This window comes from Salvelinus namaycush, chromosome 35, assembly GCF_016432855.1.
Source record: "Salvelinus namaycush isolate Seneca chromosome 35, SaNama_1.0, whole genome shotgun sequence".
In the NCBI taxonomy this organism is placed as follows: domain Eukaryota; kingdom Metazoa; phylum Chordata; class Actinopteri; order Salmoniformes; family Salmonidae; genus Salvelinus; species Salvelinus namaycush.
Genome location: NC_052341.1, coordinates 7,624,398 through 7,641,283, shown reverse-complemented (window position 1 = coordinate 7,641,283; position 16,886 = coordinate 7,624,398). Strand labels below are relative to the sequence as shown.

General features: G+C 42.6%; 1 protein-coding gene across 1 annotated transcript in view; it reads right to left on the bottom strand.

Moving 5' to 3' along the window:
- LOC120029603 (dynein heavy chain 17, axonemal-like) overlaps nucleotides 1-16,886 on the bottom strand; it is a 96,035-nt gene that overhangs the window by 8,706 nt on the left and 70,443 nt on the right. Inside the window, exons 63-69 of the mRNA XM_038974889.1 lie at nucleotides 11,997-12,161; nucleotides 11,764-11,904; nucleotides 11,486-11,656; nucleotides 11,136-11,258; nucleotides 2,898-3,091; nucleotides 2,669-2,817; nucleotides 2,455-2,582 (exon numbers count right to left, since the gene is read on the bottom strand). Of these exons, the coding sequence (XP_038830817.1) occupies nucleotides 2,455-2,582; nucleotides 2,669-2,817; nucleotides 2,898-3,091; nucleotides 11,136-11,258; nucleotides 11,486-11,656; nucleotides 11,764-11,904; nucleotides 11,997-12,161 (1,071 nt within the window). The remainder of the gene's footprint in view (nucleotides 1-2,454; nucleotides 2,583-2,668; nucleotides 2,818-2,897; nucleotides 3,092-11,135; nucleotides 11,259-11,485; nucleotides 11,657-11,763; nucleotides 11,905-11,996; nucleotides 12,162-16,886) is intronic.

The following is a 16,886-nucleotide window of genomic DNA, read 5'->3' as shown; positions in this document are numbered from 1 at the left end:
GTGGCCTGTGGAAAGTTGTCCCACTCCTTTTCAATGACTGTGCGAAGTTGCTGGATATTGTTGGGAACTGGAACAAATTGTCGATCCAGAGCATCCCAAACATGCTCAATGGGTGACATGTCTGTTGAGTATGCAGGCCATAGAAGAACTGGGACATTTTCAGCCACCAGGAAGTGCGTACAGATCCTTGCGACATGGGGCCGTGCATTATCATGCTGAAATATGAGGTGATGGCGGTGGAAGAATGGCCCGACAATGGGCCTCAGGATCTCGTCACGGTATCTCTGTGCATTCAAATTGCCATTGATAAAATGCAATTGTGTTTGTTGTCCATAGCTTTTGACTGCCTATACCATAACCCCACTGCCACCATGGGGCACTCTGTTCACAACGTTGACATCAGCAAAATTGCTTGCACACACGACACCATACACGCTGTCTGCCATCTGCCCGGTACAGTTGAAACCAGGATTCATCTGTAAAGAGCACACTTCTCCAGCATGCCAGTGTCCATCGAAGGTGAGCATTTGCCCACTGAAGTCGGTTACAAAGCTGAACTGCAGTCAGGTAAAGACCCTGGTGAGGACGACGAGCATGCAGATGAGCTTCCCTTTCTGACAGTTTGTGTAGAAATCCTTCAGTTGTGGAAACCCACAGTTTCATCAGCTGTCCAGTGGCTGGTCTCGGATGTGGAGGTCCAGGGCTGGCGTGGGTTCACATGGTCTGCGGTTGTAAGGCCGGTTGGACGTATTGCCAAATTCTCTAAAACGACGTTGGAGATGGCTTAAGGTATAGAAATGAACATTCAATTCTCTGGCAACAGCTCTCGTGGACTTTCTGCAGTCAGCATGCCAATTGCAATCCCTCAAAGCTTGAGACAGCTGTTGCATTGTGTTGTGTGACAAAACTGCACATTTTAGAGTGGCCTTTCATTGTACCCAGCACAAGGTGCGCCTGTGTAATGATCATGCTGTTTAATCAGCTTCTTGATATGCCACACCTGTCAGGTGGATGTATTATTTTGGAAAAGGAGAAATGCTTACTAACAGGGATGTAAACATATTTGTCCACATAATTTGAGAGAAATAAGCTTTTTGTGCGTATCGAACATTATCTGGGATCTTTTATTTCAGCTCATGAAACATGGGACCAAAACTTTATATGTTGCGTTTAGATTTTTGCTCATTGTAGTTAGTCTATAACTAGTCTATATGAGGTTACAATTGCAGTTTAATAACAACCAGAGCCATATAAAGCATTAGGCAAAAATATCCTTCACGTTGGAACAAAATATTCCATGACAATGGATGCGTCCCAAATGGCACCCCTATTATTATTATAGGACCCTATCAAATCTGCCATGCGGAGAACGCAGACAGAATCATGGAATTCAGACATTAAAACGGGAATTCAACAATATTCAAAAATATATTGAACTTAGTAGGAAATCAACTAAATATATTGAATTTATTAGAAAATGTATGAATTTGCCCAAGATTTTCATAAGAGATTAACAAAATGCATCATTGATTCCTATTTTCCTTCAACTTTCTGAATAGGCAATGCGGGAATGCCCCTCTCTGTGTGTGCCTACTTTATGCAGCCGTTAGCCAGCTGATCCGACCTGCTTGCTTACAGCTGCACTAGGATCGGACAGGCTTCCTGTGTAGATTAAGACACAGAGGAGCTGGCATGAGATATGGCTCGGAAAACGTACCTCAATCAAGGGGTGAGAAATGCGTTGTACTTCGAATTGTCCCATTATCCCACCCAACTGTTACACCGAGAAGATTGAACGACTGCTAGTATTTAAGTAAACTGTGGTGTCTTAATCCAATAATACACAGGAAGCCTGGCCAACCCTAGTGCAGCTGTAAGCTAGCGGGTCGGATCTGCTGGCTAGTAGCCTTTAGTGATGATGCCAATGATAACCTTCAACAATTAAATGTTAACTACAAAGTAGTCTATGTGGACCTGACAGAACAATATTATGATTATTTGCATCAATGCAGTGGCGATTTGTTTATCAAACTCTGCAATCACATGTGCACTACAGAAACACCACTAACCAAACAAGTAACTTGCTGGTGCACACTTGAATTAAAGGGCATCTACATCCAAAAATGAACATTTCTTAGATTTTTCTCAAACCTCAAAAGAGGTCTCCTGATGTGGTTTAAGTATTGTTGTGGACTTAGAACAGACAATGTTGTTGTTTTTCTATTAAAAAAGTGTGATTTTGAGAGTGAAAACCTGAAAAAACTAAATGGAGAAAATGGAATTTGGGGGGGAAAATGTATGGAATTAGGCAAAAAATAAAACATTTACTTAAGAACCTACTATTCTCCGGCCTATATAGTTGAATAGGGTTCCATTTGAGACGAAGACCATGACTTGCACGCTGTTCAAACTCCAGCCTGTGAGTAAGGAGTAAGTGGTGCTCATTCAGTGTACCTGCAGTATAACCCAGTGTCCTTCTCTAGCTGCCATGTTCAGAGCAGCCTCGGCCACTACCTCCTGGCCCTGACCCAGAGACACGTTGTGGAACTTCCCGTTGTCAAAGGTGAAACCCATCTTCTTACCTGGACCAAATGACAGGATGGCAGGTTAGACATGAAACAGATAGGGTTCAAGGTCCTATAGCAAGTGTGTGTGTGCGTGTACAGACCTAGAGCTTCCACATCTTTGAGGGGGTCGACTCCCGGGGAGAGGATGAAGAACATGGGAGTAGACGAGCTGCTCTCCTCAAATGATACGGCGAACTCCACGCTCCTCCCCTCCACGTACTTTGTACCCATCTTCTCCTCCACAAAGGTACTACAACACACAGAACACTCAACATTACCAGAACAAACATCTGCTTCCTTTACACTGGTGTGTGTGTGTGTGTCTTGTACCTGACTGCGTAGGACATCCGGTCCGGTCTCATACACCTCATCATGCAGAGTTTCTGTAGGCCCGTCTTGTTCTTCCACTCCTGAGGAAACTTTTCCTTCTCCGGAGCCTCCGACTCAACAAACTTCTTCCAGCGCTTTGCAGATCCCTCCATGTCCCGGTCCAGGTTCTTAAACTCATCAAACTCCGACAGGGCCTGACACACACACACACACACACATACACAAACCTCTATTACTCAGCTCTGCAGGTGGATAGTGTGTGTCAGTAGAGTGTGTGTGTGTGTGTGATTGTCGGTACACTCTCAGAAATAAAGGTGTACAAATGCTTGTCACTGTAGTGGTACGTAATTTGTACCTTTAGTTATAAAAGGTACATCAATGTACCCTTGCCTTTTTAGGGTACCACCACATTGACAAGGTCATTTGTTCCTTTTAAGTGGCAAAAAGTTGTTGGGGTGTTGTTTTAACACTGTAGGGTGTAAAGCCTTTTTGCATATTTCCCAGGGTGTCTTTCAAGTAAATCTGAGTTACCAGTACCACCCATGACTGTTTTTGCTAGTGACAGAGACATGGTTATGGCTTTCAGTTCTGTAGCCCTCACTAAGTGAATATTTGATCATTGAAATTAAACTCTTTATGACAACACATTACATACAGGTAACTGCCAAAATAATGGAAACACTTCAGTAAATGAGGGACACAAAGTATATTGAAAGCAGGTGCTTCCACACAGGTGTGGTTCCTGAGTTAATTAAGCAATTAACATCCCATCATCCCACATGAAATACTACAGTTTACTATAGAATACTACAGTAATTACTATAGAATTCTATAGCAATCTGTAGTATACTATAGTAAATACTACAGTCAGCAAAAACACTACACTTTTTTAAATATAGTAAATTCTACAGTATTTAATTTGCATACAATTTGTGCCACCCATAAGTGAGAAAGCTAAATGCCAAGTATTGACCATATATTGTGTTCCCTACAGGTTATAGAAAAGAGCAGAAGCTCTGAACTATCTGTTCAGACCCCAGTACAACCTACCTACCTACAGACTGGAAAATGTATTATTTTAGTATTTCTCCAGTAGGTTTCCTGAAGGAGAAAGCCCACTTATATGTCAAAGATAATAAAACAAAAACACTATAGTAAATACGACACTACAATCTGCAAAAACACTACATTAATTACTATAGTATATACACTTCAGTTATCTTACTACAGTAGTTATACTAAAATTAACTGTAAATACTACAGTATTCAAAAACTATACAGTGAATCCTACAGTAAATTCCACAAAACACTACAGTAAATAATAGGAATTAATACCATTGTATACTATAGTATTTTTTCATTTGGGATGCTTAGGGTCATGTACAAAAATGCTGGGCAGGCCATTATTTTGGCTACCATAGCTATGTCCCCATTGGATAACAATGCTCCAACCCACAGGGCACGAGTGGTCACTGAATAGTTGATTGCTCCATGCTTGATTGTTCATCTTGATCATAATAGATTCATGAAGTATATGGTTTGGCTACGTGTATTAATCTACACGCAGCCAGAGACAGTAGCAGCAGCATCGCCCTTGCAAAAAAAAAAACGCTACAGATTGGCAAGTGAAACGCACACTGGGCACTCTGATTGGACCAGCAAACTGTCAATCAACACAGGGGTGAGCTAGCAACAGATTGTTGATTTGCTGTACAGCTATAGGTTCCGGTGCAGCACAAACGTCAAAATGTTGTGAGAGAGGATTGCCCTAATAAATAAATATGCAGGTCCCAAAAAAATTGGTGATCAAGAATATTAATTGTTTACTTTGCAAGCTCACCAGCAATGGTGGCAACAATTACTAGCATAGGTCTACTGGTCTTTTGGTATGTAACAATTGCTTAATATTGATAATTTACTTATGAAGCTTGTATTTGGAACGTGTTGTTCAAATCAAACATTACTGTGGCGAAGAGGCACTGCTCTTCACGTGCGGTCTCCAGACTCCCGCCAGTAGTTTTTTTTCTTCCTCTTGCTGAAATAAAATATTTGCTGTTGCTTTCACACGTTTACATGCATAGGCCCTATGTGGTAAATCTATATTCTATCTAATACTACAATAATTGCTAGCGTTTCATCATTCCATTGCTTTACTGTTTATTGCAACACGTAGACATTTCTGTTTCATGTTTGATAGGCCTACGATACATTTTCATTTTATAACCAACCATTTCTTACCCTGCTCTGAGTGGGCGTGATGTTTATAGTGCACATGAACATTCACAAGACTCATGAGGTAGAAGTTATGTTTATTTAATTCAATATATAGTTTCATTTGTTCATGTTTCCCGGGTTATGTCAGAGTTGCGTGTGTCTGTCCAATGTCTGTAATTTTTGTTGCGCCTTAGTGCGCATAGAAATAGGCGACGTGGCCTGCGCTCCACGCTTTGGAGTCGGAACGTTGAATAAGATAAAATGATTGTTCCATGTATACATGGTGTTGGAATATCATTAATAATAATTACGTCTAATTAACTTCTTATGGCTGAAGGGGCAGTATTGAGTAGCTTGGATTAAAGGTGCCCATTGTAAACGGCCAGCTCCTCAGTCTCAGTTGCTAATATATGCATATTATTATTAGTATTGGATAGAAAACACTCTAAAGTTTCCAAAACTGTTTGAATTAAGTCTGTGAGATTAACAGAACTCATATGGCAGGCAAAAACCTGAGAAGTTCCACTTCCTGTTTGTATTTTTTCTGGGGGTGCCATATTTTCAACCAAGCTCTTATTCAAAATACAGAGACATATGGATGAGTTTTCACTTCCTACGGCTTCCACTAGATGTCAGCAGTCAATAGAACTAAGTCTGATGACTCTAATGTGAAGGGGGGTCGAAGGAGACAGAATTTAGTATGAGGTGCCATGAGGTGACCATGCATTCAACACGCGCGTTCACGTGAGAGGCAGCTCTGTTCCATCTCTCAATTGAAGTCGATGTAGTTCTCCGGTTGGAACGTTATTCAAGATGTATGTTAAAAACATCCTAATGATTGATTATGTACTTAGTTTGAAATGTTTCTTCGACCGGTAATATCACTTTTTGAAGTTTTTGTCCGATATAACGCTAACCAGAATTAGCGTTTGGATATGTAAACCAGACGCGCTAACAAAAGAAGGTATTTGGACATAAATAACATATTTTTTCGAACAAAACAAATATTTATTGTGGACCGGGGATTCCTGGTGTGCTTTCTGATGTAGATCATCAAAGGTAAGGGAATATTTATCATATATTTTCTTGTTAATTTCGACGCAATCTTTGCTGCTGTAGTGTTTTACTTTTGAGCGCCGTCTCAGATTATAGCGTGGGTTTCTTTTTCCGTAAAGTTTTTTTGAAATCACAGCGGTTGCATTAAGGAGAGGTATATCTATAATTCCATGTGTATAACTTGTATTATCATCTATATTTATGATGAGTATTTCTGTTGAAACGATGTGGCTATGCAAAGTCTTGATGTTTTTGCAACTAGTGAATCTAGTCGCCTCAATGTAAACTCAGATTCTTTGATATAAATATGAATTTAATCAAACAAAACATGCATGTATTGTGTAACATGAAGTCCTATGAGTGTCATCTGATGAAAATAATTGAAGGTTAGTGATTAATTTTATCTCTATTCTGGTTTTTGTGAAGCTATCTTTAGCTGGAAAAAATGGCTGTGATTATTGTGGTTTTGTGGTGACCTAACATAATCGTTTGTAGTGCTTTCGCTGAAAAGCCTATTTGAAATCGGACACTTTGGTGTGATTAACAACAAGATTACCTTTAAAATGATATAAGACACATGTATGTTTGAGGAATTCTAATTATGAGATTTCTGTTTTTTGAATTTGGCGCCCTGCACTTCGACTGGCTGTTGTCATATCGGTCCCGTTAACGGGACTGCAGCCATTTAAGACCAATGTAGCAATGGATGTGGAAATTTCCTTTAACATTGTAGAACCATTTTATTGGTTATAATTGCCAATTGGGTAATTGTATGGTCCTGGGGGCCAAGTACTTATTATGTAGGTCTACCTGTTTGAGCTCCTGTTAGACAAATTCTATTTGGTTTCTCAGATAGGGCAGGTTAAGCCTGATACAGAGGCTATTGCCCGTGTATATTTTGTATGATATGTCGCTTTCACCATTGTATCACCAAGACCTGTAAATAAATGTACACTCTGAGCTCGTCAACCTGCCTTCTGCTGCTACAAGGTCTATATTTTACAATTACATAGGCTGCTAATAAAAATATGTTGTAGGCAAAATAATGAAAAGGGCTGTCCTGTAGACTCGATAGTGTCACGTTTCGGTCCAGGGTATCCTGCGCCAGCTCTGCGTGCTGTGTCTCCAGGGCGCTGGGAGGGTGCAGTGCGTCCTATGCCTGCGCTCCGCTCGTACCGGGCAAATGTGGGAGTGGAGCCTAAGGGAGAGGTGCGCGTAGTAGGCACTAGATCTCCAGTGCTCACCCACAGCCCGGTTCAACCTGTGCCTGCACTCTGGAGGGTCCGGGCTAGAGTAGTATTCCAGCCTGGGGGAGTGGTGACAAGGCTGCGCACCAGAGCTCCAGTGCTCCCCCACAGCCCGGTCCTTCAGGTGCCTCCTCCTAATACCAAGCCTCCTGTAGGTCTCCCCAGCCTGGTGGGTCCTGTGACAGCCCCACGCACCAGGCTGTCTCTCCGTCTCCTCCCTACAGGTGTGCCAATCTGCCCAGCGCCGTCTGAGCTGCCCGTCTGCCCAGCGCCGTCTGAGCTGCCCGTCTGCCCAGCGCCGTCTGAGCTGCCCGTCTGCCCAGCGCCGTCTGAGCTGCCCGTCTGTCCTGAGCCTTCAAAGCTGCCCGTCTGTCCTGAGCCTTCAAAGCCGCCCATCTGTCAGGAGCCGCTAGAGCCGTCCGTCAGTCAGGAGCCGCCTGCCAGTCAGGAGCTGCCAGAGCCGTCCGCCAGACAGGAGCTGCCAGAGCCGTCCGCCAGCCAGGAGCTGCCAGAGCCGTCCGCCAGCCAGGAGCTGCGAGAGCCGTCCGCCAGCCAGGAGCTGCGAGAGCCGCCAGCCAGCCAGGAGCTGCCAGAGCCGCCAGCCAGCCAGGAGCTGCCAGAGCCGCCAGCCAGCCAGGAGCTGCCAGAGCTGCCTGTCACGCCGGCGATGCCGGAATTGCTCCTCAGTCCGGAGCTGCCCCTCAGTCCGGAGCTGCCCCTCAGTCCGGTGATGCCCCTTAGTCCGGTGCTGCCCCTCAGTCCAGTGGGGTTAATATGGAGGATCGCCATTAAGAGGAGGCCACGGAAGCGGGGATTAACTATGGTTGGGTGGGGGCCACGTCCAGAGCCAGAGCCGCCACCGTGGACCCAGACCCTCCCCTATAGGTTCAGGTTTTGCGGCCGGAGTCCGCACCTGGGGGGGGGGGGGGGGTTACTGTCACGTTCCTGACCTTATTTCCTTTGTTTAGTCTTGTTTAGTTGGTCAGGACGTGAGCTGGGTGGGCATTCTATGTTATGTGTTTCTATGTTTGGTTTAGGGTTGTCAACTAGCCTGATATGGTTCTCAATCAGGGGCAGGTGTTTTAGGTTTCCTCTGATTGGGAACCATATTTAGGTAGGCTGTTCTCACTGTTTGTTTGTGGGTGATTGTTCCTGTTCATTGCGTTCTTCGTTGTCTGTATGTTCACATGTTCAGGTCTGTAGCGTCGTTAGTTTCATTTTCTGTTTATTGTTTTGTTCGTGTTGTTAAGTGTTTCCAATAAATATGGAAACATACCACGCTGCGCTTTGGTCCTCCTCTCTTCCACCTAACGACGAGTGTTACAGATAGACAAAGATTTGTAGTTGAACAAGTCATTGCATGTATACAGTTGAAGTCGGAAGTTTACATACACCTTAGCCAAATACATTTAAACTCAGTTTTTCACAATTCCTGACATTTAATCACATTCCCAGTGGGTCAGAAGTTTACATACACTCAATTAGTATTTGGTAACATTGCCTTTAAAATTGTTTAACTTGGGTCAAACGCTTCGGGTAGCCTTCAACAAGCTTCCCACAATAAGTTGGGTGAATTTTGGCCCATTCCTCCTGACAAAGCTGATGTAACTGAGTCAGGTTTGTAGGCCTCCTTGCTCGCACATGCTTTTTCAGTTCTGCCCACACATTTTTTATAGGATTGAGGTCAGGGCTTTGTGATGGCCATTCCAACACCTTGACTTTGTTGTCTTTAAGCCATTTTGCCACAAATTTGGAAGTATGCATGGAGTCATTGTCCATTTGGAAGACCCATTTGTGACCAAGCTTTAACTTCCTGACTGATGTCTTGAGATGTTGCTTCAATATATCCACATAATTTTCTTTCCTCATGATGCCATCTATTTTGGGAAGAGCACCAGTCTCTCCTGCAGCAAAGCACCCCCACAACATGATGCTGCCACCCCCATGCTTCACGGTTGGGATGGTGTTCTTCGGCTTGCAAGCCTCCCCCTTTTTCCTCCAAACATAACGATGGTCATTATGGCCAAACAGTTCTATTTTTGTTTCATCAGACCAGAGGACATTTCTCCAAAAAGTACAATCTTTGTCCCTATGTGCGGTTACAAACCGTAGTCTGGTTTTTTTAGGCCGATTTTGGAGCAGTGGCTTCTTCCTTGCTGAGTGGCCTTTCAGGTTATGTCGATATAGGACTCATTTTACTGTGGATATAGATACTTTTGTACCTGTTTCCTCGAGCATCTTCACAGGGTCCTTTGTTGTTGTTCTGAAAAAAAAGTACGTTCATCTCCAGGAGACAGAACGCACCTCCTTCCTGAGCGGTATGATGGCTGCTTATACGATGGTCCCATGGCGTTTATACTTGCGGACTATTGTTTGTACAGATGAACGTGGTACCTTCAGGCGTTTGGAAATTGCTCCCAAAGATGAACCAGACTTGTGGAGGTCTACATTTTTTTTTCTGAGGTCTTGGCTGATTTCTTTTGAGTTTCCCATGATGTCAAGCAAAGAGGCACCGAGTTTGAAGGTAGGCCTTGAAATTCATCCACAGGTACACCTCCAAATGACTCAAATGATGTCAATTAGCCTATCAGAAGCTTCTAAAGCCATGACATAATTTTCTGGAATTGTCCAAGCTGTTTAAAGGCACAGTCAACTTAGTGTATGTAAACTTCTGACTCACTGGAATTGTGATACAGTGAATTATAAGTGAAATAATCTGTCTGTAAACAATTGTTGGAAAAATTACTTGTGTCATTCACAAAGTAGATGTCCTAACCGACTTGCCAAAACTCTAGTTTGTTAACAAGTAATTTGTGGAGTCGTTGAAAAACTAGTTTTAATTACTCCAACCTAAGTGTATGTAAACTTCCAACTTCAACTGTATATATATATTTTTTTTTACTTGACTTGCGACTTGAAGAGATGTAACTTGACTTGCTCTTAGAATGAATGACTTTGACTCGAGTCTTGACCCGTTCTACTTGGGACCCGATTTGAGACTTGCTTGTGACTCAAATAATAGTGACTTGGTCCCACCTCTGGCAATAAGTCCAACTTCTAACAGCTTGGATTAGTTTAGAAAAATGTATGTTATTTGTCTTTGTGTAAAAAATAAATAAAAAGGCACTCGCATGTCTGAGCTATCTTTTTTGCAGGTGCATGGTATCAGTTGAATAAGATGAGAAAAAAGCAGGAACCCGCACACTGCTCTTGATTGTATCACTGCTCTTTAAGAAGCTTTACGTATCGGCCTCACGGCCTTCGTCAGAGCTTTTGAGGCCGATACGTAAAGCTTATTAAAGAGCAGTGATACTATCAAGAGCAGTGTGCGGGTTCCTTCTTTTTTCTCATGTATCTTTGTGTAGCATAAGATCAATCAATGTGCATGCAAAAACACACATTGAAACAAACAATTCTAAAAAATTAACTTGCAATAGAGCATGCTGGGAAATATTATAATGATGGGTGAGGCTTTTGAGTGTGTGTGATGACTGTACCTTTATATTCAAAATATTGGGTACAAAAATTTACCATTTATAATAGATTATCCGCACATGTACCCTAAAAGGTACCGCACAGTACCATGTGAGATTATATGTGTACCTCTGAAAGGACATTATGCAAATGTTGATATTTTTGTACCCCTGGTTACAATACTGTACCCTAACCGTACTCTTTCTTCTGAGAGTGTAGAGTGCGTGTGTGTTTGGGCTGTGCCCACCTTGATGCCACCCCAGCCCTGGTTGGCCAGGAAGTCGACCGGAGAGCCCAGGCCAGCTTTGTACGGGAACCTCAGGAGGAAGTCCAGCTCAGTAGGGTTGATCTCCTTCTTCATCAGCAAGATCTACTCACACGCACATATAAATAGTATTCTCATCCACCAAGCAGAAATGTTCTACGTAAGTATATGGGCCTATGTGTGTCACCAAATGTCACTTTGATTCTGTAAGTTCCTATTTTGTCAAAAGTAATTCTGTCCCAAACGGTACCCTATTCCCTATTTAGTGCTCTACTTTTGACCAGGGCTCATAGGGCACCCTATTCACTAGTCTGTCTGGTGTGTTTTCTGACCTGGAATGTGACCTGAGCGATGAAGGTAAGCTTGTCCCTCTCAAACAGGCTGCGGTTGGTGTACATGAACACAGAGTAGGTGATCTGGTCTATCAGGTTGTTCACTCTGTGTTTCACCTCGTCCGCCGGCTCTGTAAGCATGATGGCCACCTCAAACACAACACTGAAGGCCTACACACACACACACAAAACCAAGTTTTCATAAAATATTAGTTCTGAGGTTGATAATAAAGTCAAGAGTATTGAGAGTGTGATTCTAAAGTCCTGTGGAGTGTTACCTTGAGTGAGAACTGGTAGATGGGGTTGATTTTGTTCAGGTCGTTGAGGATAAAGTAGAGCAGAGCAGCTCGTATTGATGCAGGTCTGTAGTTCTCTCTGGCCTCGTTGATCTTAACCTCTGTTATCTTCGCTTCGCGCACCTGAAGGCCACAAACCCAAACACTCTCCACTCACCTTCACACCATAATAGACCATCATTAGAGAAAGTGTGTTTGTGTGTGTGTGTGTGTACCTTCTCCTCGATCTCGGTGGCGGTTGCCTTGGTGATTTCCAGGTTCTCTACGAGGGCGGTGTCTCCCAAAAAGTTGCCGGAGGCAGCCGAGAGGCGAGCCAACAGAGAGTCCTCCAGCTGCTTCAGCACAATCTTAAAGTTGTTTTGTTGCTTGGTCAGCTCAGCCTATATACACATCGCAGAGCAACGGAGACGGGTTAATCAGAACACCAGGAGTAGAGTAAAGGTGCCCTTAGATGCTGATCTTGGGTCCGTTTTGCATTTTCCCCACTAATGGTTAAAACGGTTGGGGAATGTAGAAGCTGATCCTAGATCAGGTTGTGTGGTTCCCAACACTTCACCCCGGAGCCACACCACCTACCACTCATCCTGAAGAAATTCACTTGAAGACAGGGGAACTGACTTTTTTGTTGTTGTCACAAACCAGATCAATTATATTGGATATCATTTTTCATTGCTTGATTTGGCTTGCCCTCTCTACACACACAAAAATGGTTCTACAGTGTAACCATAGCGGATCCCTTTTGGGGTGCTATATCGAACCCTTATTTGAAGGTACTATAAAGAACCATGCTCATAAGGTTCTAAAATAAACCTTTATGGTGCTATAAAGAACCCTTTCCTAAGCGACAAAGAATCATTAAAAAAAGGTTCTAAATAGCAAAGGGTTCTTTATCTTTAAGGAAAATGATTCTATAAATAACCTTTCTCGATCTCAAAGGTTCTACAAAGAACCTTTTGAAGAACCATACAGTTTTTTTTTATTTTGGTTAGCCAAATTAAATTGTAAAAATAATTTAGTTATATTTGTCTTGTTTTAAATGTATTTAATTCTGTCCTTGAGCTGTTCTGGTTTAATCATGTTCTGTATTATGTCATGTTTTGTGTAGACCACAGATAAAGTAGCATCTGCTTTGCAACAGCTAATGGGGATCCTAATAAAATATCAAATACCAAACATTTAATGACATAACACAACAGATTAGATCAACTGGAATGACACTCTCACCCACGGTTGCACAAAGTGAGCTGTGAGCAAACCAAGCCCTTACATTTTAATTATTTTTTATTTTATTTATTTCACCTTTATTTAACCAGGTAGGCCAGTTGAGAACATGTTCTCATTTACAACTGCGACAAAAAACAACAACACAGAGTTACACATGGGATAATCAAAAGTACAGTCAATAACAATAGAAAAAATCTATATACAGTGTGTGCAAATGGAGTAAGGAGGTAAGGCAATAAATAGGCCATAGTAGCGAAGTAATTACAATTTAGCAAATTAACACTGGAGTGATAGATGTGCAAGTAGAAATACTGGTGTGTGGGCTGTGTACAGATGGGCTGTGTACAGCTGCAGCGATCGCTGAGCTGCTCAGATAGCTGATGCTTAAAGTTAGTGAGGGAGATATAAGTCTCCAACTTCAGCGATTTTTGTAATTCGTTCCAGTCATTGGCAGCAGAGAACTGGAAGGAAAGGCGGCCAAAGGAGATGTTGGCTTTGGGGATGACCAGTGAGATATACCTGCTAGAGCGCGTGCTACGGGTGGGTGTTGTTATGGTGACCAGTGAGCTGAGATAAGGCGGAGCTTTACCTAGCAAAGACTTATAGATGACCTGGAGCCAGTGGGTCTGGCGACGAATATGTGGCGAGGGCCAGACGAGAGCATACAGGTCGCAGTGGTGGGTGGTATATGGGGCTTGGGTGACAAAACGGATGGCACTGTGATAGACTGCATCCAGCTTGTTGAGTAGAGTGTTGGAGGCTATTTTGTAAATTACATCGCCGAAGTCGAGGATCGGTAGGATAGTCAGTTTTACGAGGGTATGTTTGGCAGCGTAAGTAAAGGAGGCTTTGTTGCGAAATAGGAAGCCGATTCTAGATTTAATTTTAGATTGGAGATGCTTAATATGAGTCTGGAAGGAGAGTTTACAGTCTAGCCAGACACCTAGGTATTTGTAGTTGTCCACATATTCTAAGTCAGAACCGTCCAGAGTAGTGATGCTAGTCGGGCGGGCAGGTGCGGGCAGCGATCGGTTGAAAAGCATGCATTTAGTTTTACTGGTGTTTAAAAGCAGTTGGAGGCCACGGAAGGAGTGTTGTATGGCATTGAAGCTCGTTTGAAGGTTTGTTAACACAGTGTCCAAAGAATGGCCAGATGTATACATAATGATGTTGTCTGCATAGAGGTGGATCAAGGAATCACCCGCAGCAAGAGCAACATCATTGATATATACAGAGAAAATAGTCTCCCCGAGAATTGAACCCTGTGGTACACCCATTGAGACTGCCAGAGGTCTGGACAACAGGCCATCCGATTTGACACACTGAACTCTATCTGAGAAGTAGTTGGTAAACCAGGTGAGGCAGTCATTTGAGAAACCAAGGCTGTTGAGTCTGCCGATAAGAATACGGTGATTGACAGAGTCAAAGCCTTGGCTAGGTCGATGAAGACGGCTGCACAGTACTGTCTTTTATCGATGGCGGTTATGATATCGTTTAGTACCTTGAGCATGGCTGAGGTGCACCCGTGACCAGCTCGGAAACCGGATTACACAGCGGAGAAGGTACGGTGGGATTTGAAATGGTCAGTGATCTGTTTGTTAACTTGGCTTTCGAAGACTTTGGAAAGGGTAGGGCAGGATGGATATAGGTCTGTAACAGTTTGGGTCTAGAGTGTCACCCTCTTTGAAGAGGGGGATGACCGCGGCAGCTTTCCAATCTTTCGGAATCTCGGACGATATGAAAGAGTGGTTGAACAGACTAGAAATAGGGGTCGCAACAATGGCGGCGGATAATTTTAGAAAGAGAGGGGCCAGATTGTCTAGCCCAGCTGATTTGCACGGGTCCAGGTTTTGCAGCACTTTCAGAACATCTGCTATCTGGATTTGGGTGAAGGAGAAGCTAAGGCCATACAAATTTGACTTGATGTATAACAGATGCCCCGCTTAACTTTTTCCCAAACAAATATACAAATAAATGTTTTACATAGATTCATTTTAAACTATTCCTTTTGACGAATCGACTGATTCGCTTCGTCACTGTAGTGGTTGGGATTCGGTTCAATCACGGTGAATAGAATTGTGGGAATCAAGTTTGTGAATTGTAAACAGTAAAATAAAAAATGTAGTAGCCTTCCTTATGGATCATGTTGTTGCAAAATTTGATTTTCAGATACACTACATGACCAAAAGTACGTGGACACGTGCTCATCGAACATATCATTCCAAAATCATGGGTTTTATGGAGTTGGTCCTCCCTTTGCTGCGATAACAGCCTCCACCCTTCTGTGAAGACTTTCCACTAGATGTTGGAACATCGCTGTGAGGGACTTCATTCCATTCAGCCACAAGAGCGTTAGTGAGGTTGGGCACTGATGTTTGGCGATTAGGCCTGGCTCGCAGTCGGCGTTCCAATTCATCACAAAGGTGTTCATTGGGGTTGAGGTCAGGGCTCTGTGCAGGCCAGTCAAGTTCTTCCACACCGATCTCAAAAAACCATTTCTGTATGGACTTTGCTTTGTGCATAGTCATGCTGAAATAGGAAAGGGCCTTCCCCAAACTGTTGCCACAATGTTAGAAGCTGTAGTTTATGCTTTCAGTACTAGATTCATTCTCTGACCCTTTGATTGGGTGGACAATATGTCAGTTCATGCTGCAAGAGCTCTGATAGGTTGGAGAATGTCCTCCAGAAGTTATCATAATTACAGTGTAAGTCTATGGAAGGGGTGAGAACCATGTAGGCAGTATACCATATTTTATGGTATACTGGTATTGATGCATGGACCGGTTTGGATTTTTACTTTACCTTCTATACTGGTATTTTAATGTTTAGTTTGTTAAATGTGATACGCCATGTGTAATGTCAATGTTTATAGTTTACTTCGCTACTTCAGTCATCTCTCTTCGCGCCACTTTCCACACAGACCTAGCCACGCCCTCTGTCACTCAAGGAGCGCGTTTGATGTTCCTCAACTACGAGACACTTGTTTAGTCTGCATGGTCAATGCAGCACATGCAAAAATTTTGATTACAATGCTGTTTTCACTTTGCTTCTTAATATAAATCCACAAGCGTTCTACAATGACACTGTTAGCTTGTGTTTCTTACATCAACAAACAGCTAGTTTGTCTTTTCTTAGCAAGTTGCCCTAAATCTTGTGAGACACTATGTTAGCCGCTAATGCTAATAGCTAGCTAGCTAATAAATGTACTGAGTAAGAGCAAACGTAGCTAGCTAATACAGCCTGATAATACCAGTGATGGTGTAGACCTAAATCAGCATGTGGTTTATGCAACAGTTTCTTCTAAATCAAAGAGGAATATCCAAAGCAAGAATATGTTAGCTACAAGAAGTAACTAAGAGAAAACATGCAATGTAGCCAAAGCTTATAGGGTCCCCTAGGAAACACTTTTCCTACTTTATTTCCTACCCTGTCACAATAACTCCTCCCTGGCATTTTAATTCGTTATCATCTCAAACAACACTATTCAAAGTGCTCACTATTATATTCTAACTATAGAATTATAATAGTCATTCTATTTCCATGATTCCAACAGTTTTGCTTGAATTCGCAAGTCAAATCGCGATTGCGACATTTGGTTAAAAATATGTACCAGATTATTTGCCCATATCGTGCAGCCCTATGTGGCAGTGTGGAAATTATCTCAATTGAGCAGTGGTGTAAAGTATTTAAGTAAAAATACATTCAAGTACTACTTAAGTAGTTGGGTATCTGTACTTTACTATTTTTTTTATTTTTGACTACTTTTACTTCACTACATTCCTAAAGAAAATACTGTACGTTTTACTCCATACATTTTCCCTGACACCTAAAAGTACTCGTTACATTTTGAATGCTTATCAGGACAGGAAAATGGTTCAATT